The 23,070-nt window shown below is 33.0% G+C and overlaps 2 protein-coding genes across 7 annotated transcripts in view; one reads left to right on the top strand and one right to left on the bottom strand.

The window, feature by feature from the left end:
• Positions 1-2,510, bottom strand: part of LOC106060354 (polyadenylate-binding protein-interacting protein 1-like) — a 35,886-nt gene extending 33,376 nt beyond the window's left edge. For all 3 annotated transcript variants that reach the window (XM_013218196.2, XM_013218203.2, XM_013218211.2), the window contains exon 1: positions 2,231-2,510. In XM_013218196.2, the coding sequence (XP_013073650.1) occupies positions 2,231-2,402 (172 nt within the window). In that variant the 5' untranslated portion in view covers positions 2,403-2,510. The remainder of the gene's footprint in view (positions 1-2,230) is intronic.
• A 2,928-nt stretch (positions 2,511-5,438) lies between these two features.
• Positions 5,439-23,070, top strand: part of LOC106060376 (jouberin-like) — a 28,562-nt gene continuing 10,930 nt past the window's right edge. Inside the window, exons 1-18 of one of the 4 annotated variants that reach the window (XM_056029836.1) lie at positions 5,439-5,494; positions 9,166-9,246; positions 10,883-10,955; positions 11,642-11,708; positions 12,023-12,158; positions 12,278-12,380; positions 12,626-12,671; positions 12,919-13,281; positions 14,333-14,402; positions 16,028-16,220; positions 16,493-16,588; positions 17,008-17,101; positions 17,565-17,660; positions 17,756-17,854; positions 18,536-18,661; positions 18,773-18,969; positions 19,170-19,224; positions 20,110-20,225. In XM_056029836.1, coding sequence (XP_055885811.1) covers positions 10,888-10,955; positions 11,642-11,708; positions 12,023-12,158; positions 12,278-12,380; positions 12,626-12,671; positions 12,919-13,281; positions 14,333-14,402; positions 16,028-16,220; positions 16,493-16,588; positions 17,008-17,101; positions 17,565-17,660; positions 17,756-17,854; positions 18,536-18,661; positions 18,773-18,969; positions 19,170-19,224; positions 20,110-20,225 — 1,925 coding nt within the window. In that variant the 5' untranslated portion in view covers positions 5,439-5,494; positions 9,166-9,246; positions 10,883-10,887. Of the gene's footprint in view, positions 5,495-7,496; positions 7,789-9,165; positions 9,247-10,882; positions 10,956-11,641; positions 11,709-12,022; positions 12,159-12,277; positions 12,381-12,625; positions 12,672-12,918; positions 13,282-14,332; positions 14,403-16,027; positions 16,221-16,492; positions 16,589-17,007; positions 17,102-17,564; positions 17,661-17,755; positions 17,855-18,535; positions 18,662-18,772; positions 18,970-19,169; positions 19,225-20,109; positions 20,226-23,070 lie in introns of those variants that run through there. The other 3 variants (XM_056029833.1, XM_013218220.2, XM_056029835.1) reach the window with 3 other exon arrangements.

The raw sequence follows: 23,070 nt of genomic DNA, 5'->3' as shown, positions 1-23,070 counted from the left end.
ATATATATAAAGAGAAAGAGAGATGTAGCTATATCTTTATGTAATTCTGGGTATTTTATTAGGATGTGTTTTATAGTTAATTTGTAAGTTACAGTTTAGTGTTTCATGAATAACCTCTACTATTTTTGTCTGAAGTGTCATGTCTTCAAGTAAAATGATTTACCAACGATAATGAATTACCAATTATGTTTCTCTAGTTAAATGTTAGTATTAATTTGCGATAAATCTCACAACTACATTTTGTGCCAGTTCTACTAATGTTTTACACTTTCTCAAGTTGAATGAACCCAAACAGTGGATGCCAATTCTAATATTGGTCTAACCAGGGTTAAATATCACTTATATTAGTTTTATCTTCAGGTTTTATATATCACCAATATGGGAACTCCTAGATAAATTTTCATTAAAATTATAAACAACACTTCTAAAGTTATTGAGTTAAAGGCCTGAGTAACTAGTTTACAATGAATTAAACTAATTTGTTTTTGTTCATTTCATTTAATAATTAGCATTTTCTAAGTGTAAAGACATGCTATAATTGGATGCCCAATCGTAATTTATCTGTTCTCTTAGTAAAATTTCAGTACTCAAATTATCTGAAAAATTATTTCTTTTCTTGTGCTAATCTAATCAATAGAATGCAATTAGGTCTTAGGTCATTTATGTAGTGTGCCTAAGACTGAACTGTTCCTAGGTCTTGCTTGGCTAATGCACCATGTGGCTATACAGTAGCCTTAGTGCAGCAAGCACCCCAATTCAATCACTGACATATGTTCACCCGACATATCTCTCACCAACAACTTGTCCACAACAAATCGTTCACTGACTATTCGCTCACTGGATAGTAACATATTGTTATATTATATATTTCTTTGTTAATGTTTTTGTTTGTTAATTCTTTGTGTATTGTTTACTTTATAGTGAAAATGTCCAATAGGCATGTAAAGTTAGGTGAAAAAAATGTAATAAAAATATTTAAAAAATAACTCAAAGATAACAATAAAGAACAACTTTAACCAATGTTTTGCAAACGCGTAGTTGAATGTAACAAAACCATGACTTTTCAATGAACCATTTCCCCTTTTATAAGTAATGGTTCCCTGTCCGATAAAGTTTTATTACTTCCAGAGCCGCCATTCTGTCTAGCACTCAACTAGGTGTTAACTAGATACTAGAGTATCCAGCTGAATGGGTAGATAATTTGTGAACCAATTGTCGGTGAAGCGATATGTCAGGTGAATGATTAGTCCTGTGAACGAAATGTCAGTCAACGAATTGTTGTGTTCTCCCCCCCCCCCCATATTCATGTGAACGAGGTAAAAAAAACACGCTAGTGTAATTTATTGCCTAGTAGAAAAACTATCTTGAATAGGAATACAAAACTAGATCTATACGTGCTAAAAATTAGAAAAATGGATCATGCACCTAACTACCACAGTATTTCTGTAGTAATAAGGATCAAAATAAAGACACTGATAAAATACAGTGAGATGTTTGTTATAATGGTATAAAAATATGGGGGTGTTCGATAAAGCAGCTTTATTCTACTAGACTGTCTAGAGTGACTAGAGTCTAGATTACTCTAGATTTTAGATATAGTTAATATTATTATTATACTACTACTACTTAGATATCTATTATAAAATTGATTTTAAATAAAATTTAATTTTAATTTTATTGTCATTAATTAAATAAGTCATGATAAGTATCAGATAAGTATTGACTTTAGTCAGTATTTTTATTTATTTTGTTTAATAGGCTCGCTCTCTGTAATCTGTATTATTATGATAAATGATAATTAAGTATCCATTTGTTCCTATCTATTATTAGTTACAATTAGTTAGTATTAGACTATCTATCAATTTATCAATCTAGATTCTATACTATAGTATGACTATATAATACTAGATGTCTATACATGATCTTTACTCTTTAGAATCTAGATCTTATATTATAATCAACAATTATAATATTGACAGTTTGACTATATTTGACTATATAAATATAACTATATAGATCTAAGTATATATAATATATAATATAGAAATAGTATAGATCTACTCTAGACTCTAGATCGGTATATATGTAATCAATGCCTCTATAAATATTTTATATAGAATCTAGATCTAACTTATTTAGATAAATTTAAAAATAAATCTGGATAGATTCTAATTCTAGATCAAGTCTAAAAGTAGATCTAGACTAGAGTCTAGTAGAAGTCGAAGTTTACCTAAATTTAATTGTTGAGTTTTATTTTGATTTACAATGCTCAACACTCGACTTTCTGTAGCAGCTCTGGGAGGCCTGGGACTAGAATAAGAGCCATCCCCAGCCATTTCTTGCTTCAAATGTGGAATAGTCCCCAACTGCTGACCGTCATTTGCCTTTTCATTTGAGGACATGATGAAGAATTAATAACAGATGTTAAGTCACCAGTTAGATTTAGAACTCTTAACAGCGTGAGTTTACACGCTCAATTGTAGGTTTGTCAAGTTGTTGAACTGCCAGATTTTTTTACAGTACCATACAAAATAGAATAGATCTAAACAGATCTAGATCTATGTATATATAGTCTAGTTTCGTTCAAAATATTTTTAAAAAATTATGGTTAATGCTTATTGTTTAGATCTATACATAGATCTAAATCTTTTTAAAATTAGAGTTATCTTATAACATACAGCTGTACTTAATTATTAAAAGTGTTTAAGTAAATAATAATATGTATAGTAGATGTATATAGCATTGCATTGATGGCAGAAAGGCTCTTTGGCTAAGTGCAAACAACTAAGTAATATTAAAAATAATAATGTAGACCTAATCTAGAATCTATTTTTAACATAGAAAGAATAACATAACATAAATATCAACAAGTTTATATGACTAATAACTATTGAAGGGCGTTTACAATGCTATGTGCAGTTCAGTAGGCCTATATGGGATTATATTCTAATTGTACATATATATTACTATTATATTATTCATTTCAAATATATAGTATATATTGTACTTAATCTGTAAAATAATTGTTTACAGAGGTGGTGGCAAAATCTCTAGATGAAAATTTCAGTCATCCTAGCGCAGCTTTCAGTTCTATAAGGACACTATTATATAGGCTACTTTGGACAATGTGTTTAATCCTTGGCGCCTACTGTCCCATCCTAAAGCCATAAGGAAATGGTTGTAACAGAGCTTCATATTTCATATGCGGCTATACCGATGACTGCGCCCTTCTTGCGCTCACACTGAACATGAGCTCCAGCTCGCTCTCAACACCAATTTGCGTAAGCTGCCGTCATTTGGATTAACCATTTAAACAGAAAATTGCTTCAGAAGTTATACCCATATTATAATACATTTATAAAACCTTCTCGCCTAAAGATCTCCTTAAATGGACTGCATCCCCTAAATTTGGTTGACCACTTAACATATTTGGGAATAACAGTATAAAATGACGCAGCCCTATTTAGTGCTTTTGGACGCCTCCAAGCGAGAGTGGTGTGACGGAGTAAATCGCTTCCCCTGCCTACTAAATCCGTGTCTACCAAGCAGTGGTACTCTCAACACTTCTATAACTGGATCTGCGCTATTATATACTTACTTGCATTAGCAAGACAGTTATCAACTTCTCTTGAAAGTGATGAGTCATTGGATATCCCATGGCATATATATGTAAAGTGGTATATCACATTGAGGGGTTGTCCGTTCATGGTGATCGTTAGGTGTGAGCAGATTTTATTGGGTGACTTCTGAAACATGACTTCTGTTTTATCAAAAGAACGGCGATCTTAAGCTCATGATCAGTGTGAGCAAGTAAGGCGCAGTCCTTCGTTTAAAGAATAATAAACTATGTGACGACCATCTCTTTTGTTTTAGTATGGGAAAGAAGGCGACGAAGTTAAATTTGCACGCATTGCAGTCTGAGCGGAACATAGATGACTTCGTACAGTCTCAGCCTCAATTGCGTCAAAGAAGATATCAAACAGAGTAGGAGCAAGTACACAACCCTGCTTACGCCTTTCTATGGGAAGGTAGATAAGTCAACATTGTGTCTTATTTGACACAGTGAGTCGCGATGGTTTATGGAGAATTTTGTTCGAGCTCGGATGCCCATTATAAGTTTGTTTGTAAAATATTTTTCATGTTTTGGATGTTTCTTCAAAGTTGAAGATAATCTACATCATAGTCCAAACCTCCCGCAGGACGACGGGTGATGGCAGCGGGCAGGGTATGAACCTGGTGTTATGGTGTGTGTGTGTGTGTGTGTGTTTTAACTTTGCAGGGGCGGACTGGGTATCAAAATCGGCCCGGGCATTTTCCATATAACCCGGCCCACACATGGCATGTCATAAGCCTACCAACCTATGTGTATAGAAAATACGAAAAACATGCATATATGTAACCCTGCCGGACCAAGTAAAACAAAGGACGTTTGGGCCACGAGGCCTTCATCAGCTACAAAACAAAAAAAAATAACAAACAATTAACACTAAATAGTCTTAAGTTAACTTATCTGTCCGAAGGATTTTTTTCTATTTTCAAAAGCTTTAATGAAATTCCAATTATGAATAAAAATATTAATTTTGAAAATGTGGAAGGTAAGGCCATGGGCGCCCGCCGTGGGCTGCAAGGTCGTGCACGTGCACCCCCCCCCCCTTTTGGGTTCAGAGTAGCCGAATTCTAACCAATTTTTGCACCTTCAAATAGCCTACATTAACTTTTTCTACGTCGAAACCATTTATAGTGCTTCCACTGTTGTACAGTTGTAAGGATAAGATATTCTATTAGACTAATAACAATAATAATTAAAATAATCTTTATTATCGAGAAGGAAACTTTCTTAAAATGTGTGCATTACACCACACGTGCACCTCCCTCCATAAGTAGCCAAATTTTAGACAATATTTTGCACCTTAAAATCAATTAACTTCTTGAAAGTAGCAACTTAACCAGCAATGCGTTCACTTAAGTACAGTTGCAAGGATAAGCTGTTATTGTAATAGACTAAATAAGCTAAACAGGTGTTGATGACCGACCGTGTCTGTGGCATTTAGTTTTTCCCTTAGAAACTTGAGAAGGAGTGATCTCTCCATTGCTAGGGGAAAGCTTGGGTGATAAATTTGCAAATGCTGGGTTTCCCATTCGTCAACAATCGTCACTCTTCCATACTGACCAGATCCAAAGGGATGGAGAGCCTTCGCAATTGGGTGTCAGATGGATGGAGAGCTTGCCGGATCTCCAGAACCGGATTAATTATTTGTTAGGGTTCCTAAAACGATGCAAGAGCTGGAACGTGAAGAAGACTCTCAGCACAGTGCACGATAAGCATTCATCGCCAGCTTGTCCATCACGACGAGAAGCAATTCTTCACTAACTGATAGTTTCGAGAGCCACAGTCAACGTTTACAGTTGTTTTTTTTTTTGTTTTTTTTTTCTTTTCGACCGAATAGGAAAGCACAGGCAGCACGGATAGAAATAACAACGTGTACAGTAAATAGTGTGCTCGCTTCTTTAGTTATTGATGTTGTGTTTTTTTTGTTGTATTTCATGAAACAAGTATTTACAGTGCTCTTAATAGCATATAGGTTAAAGAAAACGGAGGTCGCACTAGCTCTTTTCTTTAATAAATTGCGTAACTAGAAAGTGTTAAGAAAGTTAAAGCTACGACTAAAGCCATAGGTCGCAATTTGCAACCCCCTGCAAAAAAATCCTGCGGGCGCCCCTGGGTAAGGCCCTTAGTAGACGTACTGCCGTAATTCCAGAGCTGCATTCCTATATTTACGAGCCTGCCACAAGCGGACACGACAGTATTGCCAGCCGGCTTAAGATTTAAAGTGTTTGCGTTAATAACGAGAAAAAAATAATTAAAAGATTCTGAGACGTCGAAATGCCGATATACCTAATGGGAAGCGTGGTCGAAAGGCTAAGCTTGAACTTTGCTTGGCTACCTATGAAGGGTTCGACACCCGACTCAAGCAGAGTTGCGTTTACTGAGCGCCTAAAGGCAGCTCGGAAAACTTTCTCCCAGGTACTCGATCCCTCCCAACCCCACTGGTTCACAAATGACATTGGACCATAGCGCTCTGAGCATCATATAAGCATGAAAGTAGCGCTATATAAAAGCTATTATATATATATATATATATATATATATATATATATATATATATATATATATATATATATATATATATATATATATATATATATATATATATACATGTATGTAACGATGTAGCCCCTCCTGCCCATCCTTAAATCTAGCCCTGATTATATAAAGCAAAATCAAAAACACAGTCAGCAACAATCAGGGACCTTTAATTTGCTAACGACTGTGCCCTAATACCTTTTCAAGAACATGTTCAGAGGTCGGTACTACCGTCGGCCTCACTATAATATACTTCAGGTAAAGCTCACTCAAATCCAACCATCAAGGTAAACCTGTAGGAAAACAATGCAGTGGACAGATTCTCAATAATGAAATCAATTGCGAATCGCCAAGACCAGTGCATCTTATGGTAGGCTGTCTAAAAATGTGTTGAATAGACGTGACATTGCAGGCGCGATGGATGAATGTAAGCAAACATCAAGAGAGTATCACTTTTATTCCAACAAAAGGCTGTAGGCTAAATGGTAGCAAAGTGACCTTAAAATTAACGTCTCATGTACCATTGGGAATATTTAATAGATAAAAATAAGAAAACAAAAACTATAATGGTTATGCAATTAATAATAGTAATAAGGCTTGTCTCCGAGTCCCTTCAATATGGCTCTGAGGCATGGGTATTAATTAAACAGAAAGCAACAAAGACAACGCATTCACCTAAGATGTTCGCTCCATCATGCACATGCGATGGCAATTTAAGACCGCACTACAAACAGCGATGTCCTTGCGAACGCCGGTGTGGACAGTATAGAAGAGGGATTCGACTTCTTACGGTCCAACAGATACGCTGACGCTGAGCAGGGGCACGTATCCCGTTTGGGGGACGAACGTATGCCGAAAGCATGTAGACTTTTTTTTTTTTTTGATGAGCTGATAAGTGGTCAACGTAACAGCTCTAGCGATGCCCCAAGGAAACGCTTTAAAGACCAGCTTAGGCGCCAACTGCTTTAACTGACATAGATCGAAGAAAGCACTTGATTGCTGCGGCTTCAGAAACAGCTGGAGGTCCCTCACGAAGGCTTGGGATACACATTTGAGACCAAAAGAAAATCCGCTGCCATGGATCAACAGACGCAGACGGCGAAAAGAAAATCTAAATCGACCATTACCGGCGGAGAATGCATGGTTATGCTTTCCATGGTTGTGGCAAAATATGTAGGTCACAGCTGGGACTGCGTAGCCACGGGAAATACTGCAGTCCTCATTAATCTTCGGACTCGAAGACAAGCCTTATTATTATTATTATTTATTTTTTTGCGACGAATCTTAATGGTGCCCCAACGGTCCAACAGCCGAAGGGCTACGTAAAGGTAAAAAAAATATTTCTTAGCCAATGAGAGTATAGATATAAATTATTTCCGATACTAACTATAAACAATATGGCGGAAGATGGTATTTGTAAATAGTTTTGATAGAAGGATTAAACAAAAACAAAGCTATGCACTTTTTACTAACTTGACATTATTTTTCAGGCAATGGTCTTAACAATTAGTATTCTTTGATACTTTTACTAGATCTCACGGTATAAGATAAGATTCTAAATGATCTAGACTACACCAAATTCAGTGACCGAAAAATGAGTACTCAGTTACTCAGTACTTGCATGTCAGAACGTGTTAATAAATGTAAACATTTACAATTACTAGATCTAATTACATTTAAACATTTAAAGTTTACTAGACCAGATAAGTAAACACAAACATTTTTAATTTATAGTTTACTAAATCTAAATCCCACACCTATCAGTCTATAGATGTCAATATAGTCTATAGAGCACTATAGACTCTAGTGTCTCTAGACTCTAGACTCTAGATCTAGACTGACTAGACTTAGACCTAGTATACTAAACTAGTATATAGTGACTGTATAGTATACTAATACTTATATTATATTTATACTATATAGATGCTATTTTTAATCTGTCTACTCTACTGTCTAGTGAAAGTCTATTGAAATACTTACAAACTAAAAAGTAAAAAGTAAAGTAGCAATAACAATAAAATAATACTGTATAATATCTTTGTATAAATATACTTTAAAAAAAACTGAACAATAATTTACAGATATTTGAAATGTTCAACCCTAATACTTAGACACAAAAATAAAACTGCTCCACATTTCTCATTCCATATTATATGCTAGGACTAAATCTTATAAGTGCTATTTCTTCCTTAGTGCCTCTAGAGCATGGAAGGGTTTCATGAATTAGCCTGTAGATGACTTAGAAGATTTTCTTTAATTATCATGCATGACACATGGATAAGCCTACAGATATTATAGGATGTAATTATCTTCTTTTTTCAGAAGACAAAGCCATTCTTTTTAATTTAAAACAAATAAAAAAAACATAGGAGACAGATATAACAGTAAAAAAGATTACACTGACTATAAGGTTACTTGAAAACTTATTAAACACGGTTTGGATCACATCCCAAGTTACTCAAACAACTAAGTAACAAGCTATCAGCAGTATACAAAATACTTTTTTAAGCCTCAATAAATTAGGGCATAGTATGGCCGCCTGGTTGTGTGGTATGTGCTCTGAACTATTTTCTGTTTGAACTAGGACTAGGATGTTAGTAATGTTCAATTCTTAAGAGACTTCTTAAAGATGCAAAAGAATAAACAAAACAAATAGAGAAATTGAAAAAAAAAAGTCAATTTCACTGCTGTATCTAAAAAGGGAGAAAAATGTGATCCAGGCAATTAAAGACAAGCTTGAATGACTAAAATCACTTTTAAAACACTAGCACATCCTAAATCACATATATAATACAATGTCCTAGCATTATACATTTTGTTAAACTCAACTAGTAGATTTAATTGATGATTCTTTTTAAAAAGTTAACATTTAATAATGACCAAATAGATGCAATCTTATTAGACTTTTCAATAGGTGTTTTCACCACTTTATCTTTATACTTATCTTGTGTGTAAACTTAAAAAGTAATTGTGTCACTTTTTAAATGCAATAATAATTATTGGTCTTCTGTTTTTTAAAGAGTTAAAAAATCTTAAACCAAGAAAAAGAAGAGCAGAATCAAGTAAATCTTCGGAAAAAAGAAATAAAGAAAATTTAACAAGTAAGTGATTGATAGAAATTTTGAACTAATAAAGTTTGTATTATGTTTTTTTACAAAGTTTATATCAATTTTTTCTGTCTGACTGTCTGGTAAAAAGTTTGTACACATTATTTCTCCCACATCCAATCTCGGATCAAGCTGAAATTTTACACTAATTATTTCTTTTACCTGACAAAACAAGAATCAATAAAAAAAAATTAACCAATTAGTTAATTAACATTTATTTTGGTAATTAATTATACATTTTGTTTGGCATCTCGAACAAGGAAAAGAAATTGTACTTCCCTGATAAGGTGGTATAAGTAGAATTAGTCTCTTTATACATTGCTTTAAAGTTTGAAACTAACAATTGATAACTATAAAACCTTCTATTTTCATAAGCATTACCATGGCATAGTGGTTAGTGTATTGGCTTGAGGAGGCTGAGGTGGTTTTAGACCTCCTTAAGTTTAAATATAGGTCAGTCACCTCTTTTTTATAAATGCATTTAAAAAGTGATTATCCAGATACCCCATTCTTTCTACCCTCACCCCTTTCCAACTGGTCCAGACAAATGGTAGGGTCATAGCTTATTGAGAAAGCTTAAAGCATGAAATAGCACTAAACAAAAACAACTCGCAAAAAATATTTGTAATCACACAGATTTATTATTAATAGTCTTGATCAATTACAAATTTAATCACCTAACTGATCCAAATTAATTGAAACAACTAATTTTACAATAATATTGTTACGAATCTCACTATCCAGGCTCTCTGCAAACTGCACCATACACCACCAACTTAAAGAACTTGACAACTCAGGGCTCCAAAGTAACGTAACACTTTAATAGTTGAATAAATAACAGCCAATACTGTACAATTGGCAGCACGTACACTGTACAAATATCTCTCCAGTTAATAGCTGTACCGCCGTATCAACTCTTGCACTGGCCTCTCCGTCTCGTTCCGGGCTTGCACTGGGTTCAACAGTTCAGGACTGACTTCACACACTAGGCTCGTTGTGTCGGACTCGATCACAGACCAAGATCAAGACGCCGTTCGTCTCAACTGTACTTGATAGCACTCCGCACTGAACCGTCGTAATGCTCCGTACAGAACCACACCGCTGAACTGTGCTGTAGTCGACCGTGTTCTGAACTCTTGTCGTGAACCTCCTTTCTGAACCTCGCTGTATTGAGCCCCTTTTCTCAACCGTCTTGATTGCGTCGCCTCCGCTCTTATATAGGGTCCCCACTGGCCTTCTCGAACCGGACAGAACGCCGCTCGACATTTCTAGGTGGTCAGATGACTACAACTCTCGTGACGCTCCTGAGCTCTGTTCACGACGTCGATCCTTCCCGGACCGCCGTCGATCCTTCCCGAACCGCCGTGTTGACACTCGTCTCGGCTGACCGTCGTAACTCGTCACGGTTGACCGCTCGTCTAGCGCTGGCCTGGGGCGATTTGCGTCGGCTAACTACACTCACACCACTACCCCCATCTGTGCCACCACCACGTTTATAACAATATGCTTTTGCTATTAAAAAAGTATTTTTTTATGTTTTTCTTGTTACATTATGAATTAAAAAAAAAATTCTGCATCCATAATAACATAACAGAGATTAAAATTTCTAATTTCTTCTGAATATTAACAGTTGATATGCCAGCATCAGAAACACAACTTCGTGTGAATGAATTATTACAGCAAGTAGTTGCACAGTCAACTAAGTAAGTAACAATACAGGTAGCTATTATTGTAATGAAAGTCCTTGTTTTAGTGTGCCCACCTTTTCATACATACATCCTATTGAAGCCAGTTTTGCTTTCTAAGGATATTATAGATATACTAGTATTGTGCTAAACCATTTTCAACACACACACTCACACATGCGCACATATTTATTTGTTATTATGACATTAAAGTTTTATTTCTGTACTAAACATCTGTGAATTTTGGGCAACAAATGATGTTTTAGTTCATGTAGGTACCAAGAATAATATATCTTAAGCAGGTATTTTTGTAAGCCTTGATTGTGTAAACCCTAATCTAACTAAAAGCTGTGATATTAACTTAACATACCAAACAGATAAAATGGGCTATGCCTAAGCTATGATAAGTGTAATCCTAATTTAGTTTGGCATTAAGGCTTCAGATATTTTTATGGGGTTATTGCGCATATCAGATTTCTCAATCACTCTTTCTATTATTTTTAATGTCTATCTTGTAACAAAATCTTTCTTTTTCTCTCTCAATAATACTAGATCTACAAACTTGTCAGCTTCTGAATTCTTTTTTTTTTTTACTACCCTAAATTCCAACCACCTGAATTCCTGTTTTTACATTGTGTGTTTCAAGCCAAGGCTTCTCTCTTTTCAGATCTTTAATTTTATGCTTAAAATGTTTTCTCTTTTAGAGATGCACAAGATTCTAAAAAGACAAAGAAGAAGAAAAAAATCAAAAATGATACAGAAGAGCATGTGGTAAGTACAAAGACATTTTCCAGATGAACAAAAAATACTGTTTCAATTGGCAAACCCAAATAAGGAAAAGAAGAATGAATTCTTTTGTTAACTATTTCATCCAAAGTTGTATTATACTTGAATTTAGTAAGCAGATCAAATATATTCTGAAGTATTACTGCCTAAAAGTTTATATTTATTAGTGAAATACATCACTTTTGTATACACAATTTGTACAGATTTAAACACAGCTTTTAAAAACCAATTTGCTTAAATATTCATCTTCTTATAGATATTATTAAAATTATGTATATTTTTTATATGCTTATAAATAGTTGGAGACATTGCGCAAAGGAAAAGATATAGAAAGCCTACATAAAGATGAAGACACAACAATACTTGCCAACACATATGACCCTGATGAAAACAGTGAAAAAAGTAACAAGAGACGTCAGCGTCAAACAGAAGCTAGTAAGTTGCTGTTAACGAGTTGCAAATCACTGTAGTTTAAGGGGTTTTGGATGATGATTTTGATTCATTGTCATAAATGTAAAAGGGTATATATGTCTTGTTTGTGACTCTACTCTTAGGTAAAAACTCTGATAAAAACAAACAGACTGATGCCATTGAAAAAATCATAAATGATAAGCCAAAAAAGATTACAAAAATTGTTAAGAAAAAAGAAGTTGAACAGTAAGTATTTTTATCTTACTTTATAAAACATAGTTTACATTGCTTAAATTACTTGAAGGCTGTTTCTTGTTTCACAAACTTTTAACAGAAATTGAAAGGAGTAATTTCATTTTCAATTTCTTTTAATTTTTTTTTTTTTTTTTTAACTGTTTATCTAATATATACATCAAATATATACACGTTTTTCTTCTTGAATATTTCTGGACATTAAATTTTATTAATTTTTATTTATTTTATTTACCTAGGCAGATAAATGCTGACATTTTGCCTGAGAAGAAAGGAAAAAAAACAGTAAGGAAAAACAATTGTTCTAACTTCAATTTGCCAAATTGTATTTATTACAACGTAACTAGACTAACTGGTTGTTTTTTTGTAGAATAGTAAATTGTTGTAATAAAAAAAAAAATTCTCTTACAAATGAGAAATGCTGGTTTATGTCTGAAGTCAGATTAAACTCATCCTATATATGAGAAAAAAAAATGCTTACTGTTAGCTTTTTATAACTCTTCTAAATATGATATTTAACGTTTTTATCTAGAAAAAGTCACCAACAAGATCAGCTGTTGAAAAAGTAGAAGAGGCCAAAGTGGAAGAGACCAAAGAAGAACCTGTCAGTGTTACCTCTACACCACGTAAGAAAAAGAAAAAGAAACCCAATCCAGAAGAGGAAGAAGTGAAATCAGGTCATGTGGAAGACACAAGTAAAGACCTGGAAGCCAGTTCTAAAGTGAAAGATAAAACAGTAAAAAAAAAGAAAAAAGCGCAAGTTGGGAAAGGAGAGCCTGAAGACTTCACGACAGCTGCGCCTGAAATGTCTAGTCCTGTGAAACCAAAGCCAAGGAAGAAGAAGACAAAAGCTTTAGGAGATGCAGAAAATGATAAAGAAAATGAAAGAACAGAGGTACTCACTATTTTTATTGTAAATCAATGATGCTCATATCATTCTAAGTGATTAGTTATTAGTTAGTAGTGTTGTGAATCAGTGAAACTGCATTCTTAACATTAAAGTCAAATAGTAGAGTGAGTTAAAAGATTTGGTGCTATTACGCTGTGTAAGAGTCAAGGCTATTGAGCTATTAAATTAAGATCATTGAATCTGAATTGTCTACAAAATTGTGTAGGGATTTAGAAAGTTATTATAATTCCTTGCAAAGTCCAAGTCTTCAAAACTTTATAATTGGAGATTGGTTAGCAATGGCTGTGTATCCACTTTCAAGTCTAAAAAAATTACAAAATCCAGGTTGCAGCTTGTCAGTGATCCTTTCAAAGGGTGATTCCATTGTTAAACTCTTTCATTACATTTCAAAACATTTTAAAATAAAATATATAAGTGAAATGTAATCCAGTTGCAACCTACATATTTTTAGTCATTTGATGTAGATGTAAAGGGGGGTGTAAACATGGTCTACTATAGTAGTATAGTTACATAAACGTTAATCATATGTGGTTGTCTCTAACTTGTTTTCCAATTTTTTTTATATTTAATCTTAATTTTCTTTGTACAAAAATGTTATAACTTTGCTTAAAAGGTATATAAAAATATTATATTAAGATAAATATTAAAAAAAAATGAATAATAAAATATACTAACATACTACAACTAGCACAATTTCAAAACAGCATTTCAAACAAGTATTCATGACCTGGTTCCATATCCGATATATATTCTTGTTTTTATTGCAATATAAGGAAACTAAATAAACATTTTGGATATATATTCAGTATATATATAAGTGAAACATCTAATTTGATATAAATTTTTTTTGTATAACACATATTCATGCTGCTCTTTAGTGACCATATAAGGGGATAGGATCTCATCACTCAATATAATCTCAGGCTTTGATCATTGCTTTCTCAGCTTGGAAGCCAAGAGAATTATACCAATGAGAAAACTGTGTCTTTGATACTATTGAATCAATGTTTTTTTTTTTTTTTTTGTTTTTTTTTAGAGTACGTCACTAGAAGCAAGTGTGGAACCTACACAAGAGAAGAAAAAAAAGAAGAAAAAAGTTCCTACAGGTAAATATATGTATTAGAGATTGTTTTAAAGGAGAGCTAAAAATGGAAATAATTTGATTGTGCCTTGACATAGCTACAGAAAATAAGTCTAGAATAAATAAATTATTGTGTAAATTTATAATTTTATCATCATCATTCCTTTGAGTTCCTCATGGAACATAGGGCCTCGACATAAACATGCCACTCTCCACGGTCTCTTGCTAGCTTTTTGATGGTGTCCCAGCTCTTCCCGGTCTTCTCTGCTTCTTCAAGTACACTGCGTCGCCATGTTCTTTTTGGTCTTCCTCTGCGTCTTGTTCCCTGGGGGTTCCACTCTATGGCCTGCCTAGCTCTGTTGCTGTTATCTTTTCTAAGGGTGTGACCAATCCATCTCCACTTCCTCTCTAAGATCTGCACTTCTATATTTTTCTGTCCACTCATCTCCCACAGTTTGGTGTTTTCTACTTTGTCATACCAGTGTATTTTTAGGATATTTCTCAGGCATCTGTTGATGAAGGTCTGTATTTTTTTTTTTGTGGCTTCAGTTGTTCTCCATGTTTCAGAACCATACAGTAGGACAGCCTTGACATTAGAATTAAAGATTCTTAGTTTAGTCTTGTTTGAGATGTAAGGAGATTTCCAGGTTGGTTTTAGCTGTGTAAATGTCTGACGTGCTAGATTTATACGGCGTTTAATGTCTTCATCTGTTCCACCTGATATACTGACTACACTCCCAAGGTATATAAAATTTTCTACTTGGTCTATTGTCTGAGAATCCAATACTATGTCTAAAAACCTAAATTAATATAAATTCTTAATTTGAAAGTATTATACAAATACAAAAAGAAAAATATAAGTATATTTGTGCATACATTGTTAAAATAATGTATTCACTAATAAAAAATAAGGTGATCCCTTGTATTGGTATTGAATTATGTAATCAAAGAGGGTCAAATAATAGTATGAATGACTAAACTTATTTAAAAAGATTTATTTAATAATGTAGTTACTACTGTAAATGTCATCAAATGGTGGCTCTGATACTGTCATTGGACTATATATATTCTATATTCCTGTTCACTTCTTGCTTTTACTTTCAATAGTTTTGTAACTTAGATTGGATTCAAAAGAAATGAATGTGCACAAACTGTAGGCCAGAAATGTCAATTTGGGGGGTAGTCTTCACCTTCTTCAATTGTCATCATCTATCCACAGTTTATGTTCATGGCCCAATGCCACCACTTTAAAAAAAACAAGGTTACAAATTAGGTCTAACTTATAATGCATACAATTAGCTTTTTCTCTTTAAAAAACTGCTTGCATAACTGATTTTAAAAATTAGATTTTTCACTTTCCAAAAAAAAAAAGTAGCCGTTGCATCAGAACTTTGAATGGTCTAAAATATTGTGATGTCGGATTTTCAATATCTTTTCTAGTTTACGAGATCTAAACGGGACGGACGGTCAGACGGTCAGACGGACAGACATTTTGCACAAAACTAATAGCGTCTTTTCCCCTTTCGGGGGCCGCTAAAAAAATCAAGCATTGACATGAAATGGGGAAAGAAATAGAACTGTATATTTACTATGTATGTTTCAGTTATGTCTATTAGTCAATAAGCAAACTTTTTTTTTTTTTGAATACAGAAGAAGAGAATTTAATTAAAACTGAGGAAGATGTGAAGAATGAGGCTCCTCCTGCTCCTGATGAAGGACAAGTCCTGGCTTTAATGATTCATCGCACAGATAAACTTAAAAATGACTTCTATATATTACATCCTGTTGTCAGAGTCCATGTTATCAATGAGGAGACAGGAGAGTACATCCCAAAACAACATCAGTAAATTATTACACAAATATTGATTTCACTTACAAATCTTACATATCTTTATATTATAGAAATCTGTTACAGATTTTATTGTCACACTATTTAAATAATAGAATGGACACATTTTTTCATAAATTATATTTTTCGTTTTAGAATTCCTTAAATTATTAAAGTTAAACTAAAAAAAAATGCCAGTGAAATTAAATAAGAGAACTGATTATTTCTTGATGAAAAGGATTTGAAGTATTTTAAAAATTATATTTTGTTTTAATTATTTATTAAAGGGACAGAGCAGTTACATTTTATTCTGAAACAAATAATCAGTCAGTCAAGACAATTTTACCAATGATGACTCAACCATTTGATTTCAAGGAAAGAAAGTAAGTTTTTTTTATAGGGATAAATAAGCATTAGAGCTTAGTTGTTTTTTCTTTGAACAATATGTAGCACTACTCTCTTGCCTTGGCTAATGCAAAGCTGTGCTAACTGGTATGCCTGAATACAAAATCCCGAAACTGCAGCCACCTTAAAATAGTTATCTTGTCCTTTAGAAAGTTAAAGGGAAACTATGACAAACCTCCTCCCAGTAAGTACAAGTATTGACTATACAGCTATACAAAATTGTCATAAATGATGAAACCATGATGACATATCCATTTTTATGTTTTGCAAATATCCTTTGCTTCATGGATTTTGTTTTGGTAATTCCAGACTTAAACTACAGCAAGTGGATCTTTTTTCATACATGGTGTAAAAGTTGCCATAAAACTCAACCCATATTATTATTATTAATTCGCAGGTCAACAATACCAGTGTGGGAAGACTTGCTTGTCTTCAATGAAAACTTTAATTACTTCACCCAGCACAACCCTAAAGTCATTCTTTTGTTTGAGGTAATGACCTGTTCAGTCAAGTTAGTCAGAATCATTTCATCCGGAAGAAGTACTATACAAACACTCTATTCTTTCACCATGTTCAAGTTTGAATGTGATACTCATTTAGTGTTTTGCAGTGTGGAAAGCAATGTAAACATCTGTTACCTGTATTCTATAAAATCTTTAGGTGTATATTGAGTGTATTGGGGAGAGGTGTGTTAAGAAAGTCACACTGTAGCAGGGATTTTTATAAAAATTACAAGTAAAAGTACCCCTTTCAGACCTTGCAACCTATTGCTTTACCACTCTGCCATTTCACCACTTTATTATAATAGAGTTTATCTTTATTCTCAACTTGTGTTTAAAAAGTGCACATTCTGAGAGTCATGATTGTCAGTATACATAACCCTTAAGCCTCATTTAAAGATATATTTCTAATTCTAACAGTTACAAGTTTTAATTTCTTTTTTTATGATTTCAGTTGTTAGATTTTGTCAGTATGAACACAGCCTCTCGACAGTTTGTGACTCAAAAAAGAGAAGGTGGCTGGCACAGGATAGCATGGGCATTTTTGAAGGTTGTTATTTAGTGGGTTTATTTCATGGACAAAATTTAAGTTTCATTTTCTACTTGACCAGTTCTCATACATGTTGGTTTCTGTCCTTGTCTCAGGTTCTAGGTAAAAATGACAAGGTCAATGTTGGTAACAAACTCAGATTGCAGCTGTTTGTGCCACCCAACAAGACCGCCAAGGTATCAAGTCAACCAGAGGTCTGTATAGTCATAGAGAACTACACTAGAACAAATTCGTACTAGTGCCATTAGAGAATAGAATGGGTTGCCTGAATCAGCTAGGAAAACCCACTTGACACAGTTTAAGTCATTGATTAACATGCATAACTAGAATGACACATGAAATGCATAGAACGTAATTATCTTCTTTTTTGAAGTAACATCTGTAATATATAAGATAAGAACTGGGCCATAAATTCAATGTCTGTAACTATTATTCACTGTCACTTATGACAGTTTATACTCTAGCTAAATGTGTTTTCTTTGAAATATTTTATTCAAAATTAGGTGAAAATAAATACAATTTAACATTCAGATAAAAAAAAAGAAGCATCAGTGCATTAAGTTATATAGTGGTTATTGCTTTGAGGGAAAATCTGAAGACTGATTAGTGTCCTTATAAAATATTTTTACACAACCAACTTCTGAAGCATTTGTTGTAAGTTAATTAGCAATATTCAAACATAAGTTCCAAACCTTTGGTTTATGCATTATAAATTAGTTACAAAAGACACTGATAGATCCTTTTTTTTTTTTATTATTCTAGTTATATAGCGATGCATTTGCCATTTTGAATTCATAATTTTTTAAATCTATTATCATTGTTTATCATTTCAATGAGTAAACATTGATGAATCATCTTGCAATTGTTGTCCATAGGTGTATCAATGGTGGAAGTTTGGCCAGCGAGTCCCTTATCCCTCCACTCTGTATGTCACTTTGAAAAGTATTGAAACTCCACAGGAAGTGTCTCCAGCCATGAGGTCTATGTTCGCCACCCAGAAGGTAACAAATTAAACATAAGATTAATTTTGACTTGGTAATTTTGAACCTAATTTGTACCTCTTGATGACTAATTTACTCATTTTTTTATTTTTGGTTTAAAATTTAATTAAGGAACTAGGCAGCATGAAATATGAAGATTTAAAATCCAGAAACTGGTCTAGTCAAGAAAAGACTCTCACTTCTGGCAGGACATTGAGCACCTGGACAAGATTATTAGGTCAACTTTGTAGAGTACCAAACGTTTTGTCCATGACACTGCCTGCTGGAAAAAAAGGTTGTTTTGTTCTCAAGTTCTCTAATGATGGCAGGTAAACAAAGACAATGTTCATTTTTGTATCAACATACTAAAACAATTTTTTTTTTTCAATTTAGAAAATGTTAAAGGAAAAATTTAAAAAAAAAATTTCCTTCAAATTTGTTTCAAATGACTGTTAAGCTTGTATTATTTTTAGATAGAATCATATATTACTATTACAAAAAACTATTTTTTGTTTGTTTGTTTGTTAAGGAACCTTGCATGTGCCTGCCAGGATGGATCAGATTTTCCTATACTTATATATGAGGTATGTAACAGTGTTTATTTTACTGCTTAACTTAAAATCAAATAAAAAATCTCTCAATGCTAAATTATGAAATGTTTAATGAGTTAATTTCTCTAAAGTTAATTTGTTAAATATTTACTATGCACTAATCTTTATAAAATATTGGATGAGGTTAACTGATCTAACTACATTCATTTTCCTCATATTATATATTCCTTGGAAATATACAATGTAATCTCTTTCAAGCATGAGTTCACAATTTGGAGATCTTTATTAAGATTATACAAAATATATCATCCAGTAAAATAAAATCAAGCAAAATATCATCCAGTAACATATCACTCAGTAAAATATCATGTCATGTAACATATTATCCAGTATCATATCACTTAGTAACTAACACCTCCATTGTGTACCTGAGCTCCTCAGCCCCTAAATAACTATTAGCATGCAAGAACCTTTGACAATTTCATCTTAATGTGAAATCATATTTTAAACACATAGCATTTTTATTAGTCTTTATATGAAATAAAGTTTCTAAAAATCTTTACTCTGTTCAGTTTTTTTTTTTTTTTCATTATAAAATAACCTGGTGAATTCCTTCATTTTCCTATTTTGCCAATTACTGTGCCAGTCTGAAGTAAACTTTCTGGACTGGACAAAAAGGTCTCAATTAATTCTGTGCCCCTAACCCTCAGAGAGGCTACTCTGAAAGAGCATTATGGTAATTTTTTGGAAGCAAGATTTGCTCTCTGTTGTTGCCTATCTAGGTTGCAATACTAGAAAATGACCACAGGGATGATGCTATTAGCGCTGGAATTCCCCTTGAAAAGCCAACATTTATCATAAACTATTATTACTTGCATAACCATTATTGTTTGTTTTTTTTATTATTATCTTTTAAAGATTCCCAAGGGTACCTTGAAAGGTCAATTTCAAGGTCACTTTGCTATCATTTACAGCCTTTGTTGGAATAAAAGTGATACTCTCTTGATGTCTGCTTCCAGTGATGGTACTGTTAGGTATGTTGGGGACATACTTTCAAAAGGGGATCTCTCTATATACATTATATTTCACATTCAATCCTCAGCATGTTTCAAGTTGTACATTTAAAAAATGTATACAATATCTATGTGAAAGTTTGAGCTTTTTCAAATATTCTAATTGTTTCTGCATGCATCCCTGATATATTTATATTTTGAAAAAGTTTACTTGCTAAATACTGTAAATGTAACAGACTGCAATGTTTAATTAGAAAATATCTGCAACATGATCACTTTTGCTTGATGAGAACTTCACGTTCTTAATACAATCTCTCACCAATCATTTTATTGTCTTATAAAAATACTAACCACAATCCTCTAGGCACTAATTTAAGTTACAATGCTTTTCACTACTGAAATAAAAAATAAAAATTCTTTTTAAGTTTTGAACATAAGTCCAAATTAATTGTTCTAATTATGCCTTAGTTACTTTATAGACATATTCTAAAAATGTGTAGTGTGTCGTTTTTTTTAAATGTTTTTATTAATCTTTTGTTTGTAGAAAGATCTGTAAAACAAATCTGTTTTTAATTCTCATTTGATCTAGTTTTTAAATTTGAAAAAATACAGACTTATTATTTTTTTGGATTTTACATTCAGATCTAAAATTATTCAAAAAGAGGGAATATCTTGGGATATTTTAGAGTTTGAGACCAGCATTGATCCTTAGATGCCAACTAGCATGTTATTGACATATTCTGTTTTGAAAATAGAAAATAATCTTGAAAATAGATTAAATGCACCTTTTTTTTAAATTTTCACATTTTTATTCTTTATAAAGCTTATTTAAATATCTATCTAATTTCTATCTCCTCTCCAATATATATGTGTATAGATATAGATAGATAGATATAGGCCATAATTCCTGAGTGCCACTATTCATCTAGCTGATATTTCCATGCTTTTCTTTACTGTCATTTGATCAGTGAAATCTACAAGTCATTTCTTCACTGCCTGTAATACTGGCCTTATCTCTTTACCACCATGTGATGTCCTATGATTCAGTGCTTTCTTGTCATTCTCAAATTTGCTTTGCCTTACCTACCCCTACCACTCATTGATCCCCCTCTGCTGTCCCCTCATACAAAGGTCACTTGATCCACTCCACTTTTCTCACTCTCTCAGACCAGTAACAATAGTTACTAGATATACTTTCAAACTATAAGAGTCTATGTTTATAGCCAATACCATATTAGATCACTTATTTTATTGTGTCATGTCTAGTAATTTGAAAACTGAAACATATAATGCACCCAAATAAACTAGTACAGTCAAATCATTGGTCGAAACAAAAGAATGTGAGACTGTATTCAGAAATATTTAAACTGGTGTTCTTGCTATATAATGTAATAATACTAATAATTAATAATAATAATTATGACATTTATACAGTGCTTATTACATTTATATAGCACTCTTAACAGACATTATGTAGACTCAAGGCACTTTGATAACATAACAGGCTTAAATATGAGAGTTAATAGGACAAACTAATCTAAAAACATTTTGAACAGATAGGTTGTGATAGGAAGTGTGTTTGTTTCCAGCAGTGTATTGGGTGTGACTGTGTATGGAAAGACCAGTTGACATTTATTGTACATGGATGATTGAACAGCTAAGACAATGTGTAAGTCAGGACTATGTGGAACAGGGTCAGAAAATCAAAAGGATGCTGGAGTGAAGGATTAGAATGTAAAACTATTCAAGTGTTGTGTTGAGATTATAGTTGTTTTTAGTGTGTTTATTACAAGGTTTTAATGTTCTGCTTGAATGTAGGGAAGCATTTTGTTTGTCTGAGCTCAAAGGGGAGGCAGTTCCAAACCTTTGGTTTATGCATTGAAAAAGCCAGCTAAGTAACTTTTTAGGGAGAAACCTGGTACAACTAGAAGTCCATGGAGCACAAGCTCTCTGATGGACACATGGAGTGATTAATTCTCTAAGGTACAAGGGCATTTCTTTGTTGTAGATGCATCACGGACAAGATTAGTGTTTATGATTAAGACCCTACATTTGATTCATAATTAAGATGCCACATTTGATTCATGATTAAGGCGCTAAAATAGATTCATGATTAAGGCACTACAATTTATTTATTATAAAGACCCTACATTTGATTCATGATTATGGTCCTACAATTGATACATGATTAAGACCCCACATTTGATTCATGATTAAGGCACTACACTTATATTTTATAAGAGCAAACTTTTTCTTTTTAGTTCCTCTAAACTTGTACACTTGTAAAAGAACTTGGGTGTTACTTATGGGTTCATCAAGTACACCTACTAACACTGCCAACAAAGCCAAATTAGTAAATTTACATAGAGGTATTCCAAGAAAAAAATCCACAAGAATTTAGACTTGCATGATTAAACTGTAATTTTTCAGTATGAATCTTTGTTTGCCATTGAGGTGCATCCTTTTTGAAGCTGTAATCTAAATTTATATAGTACTTAATTTAAAGTTAGCAGTAAAAAAAAAAGGTATTTATATAGATGTAAGATTGCAAAAGAATAAATCATGTATTACGGTACACATTTAAATCTCTTTTAAGTCGTTGGTACTTAAAGGTCAATTGTGTACAAATACACATTTCATCCACATTCTTGCTGTCAGTGTAGTCTTCTCTGTAGTAAAAGTGACCTCAAGTGTAGGCATAGGATAGCTCTTATCTCTATAGAAATTACAGATATTATAATTATTATAGGGGAATCCTATGATCTTGGTAGCAAATGATAGCACAAATTTATATAGAGGATAGGCATTACTAGAAAATGCATATCTATATTATTTATTATTATTATTTTGCATTTGTATTGTACAT

Source organism: Biomphalaria glabrata, chromosome 5 (genome assembly GCF_947242115.1).
Source record: "Biomphalaria glabrata chromosome 5, xgBioGlab47.1, whole genome shotgun sequence".
NCBI classification, from domain to species: Eukaryota; Metazoa; Mollusca; class Gastropoda; family Planorbidae; genus Biomphalaria; species Biomphalaria glabrata.
Note: the sequence above shows the minus strand (reverse complement) of the source record. Positions and strands in the feature narration are given on the sequence as shown.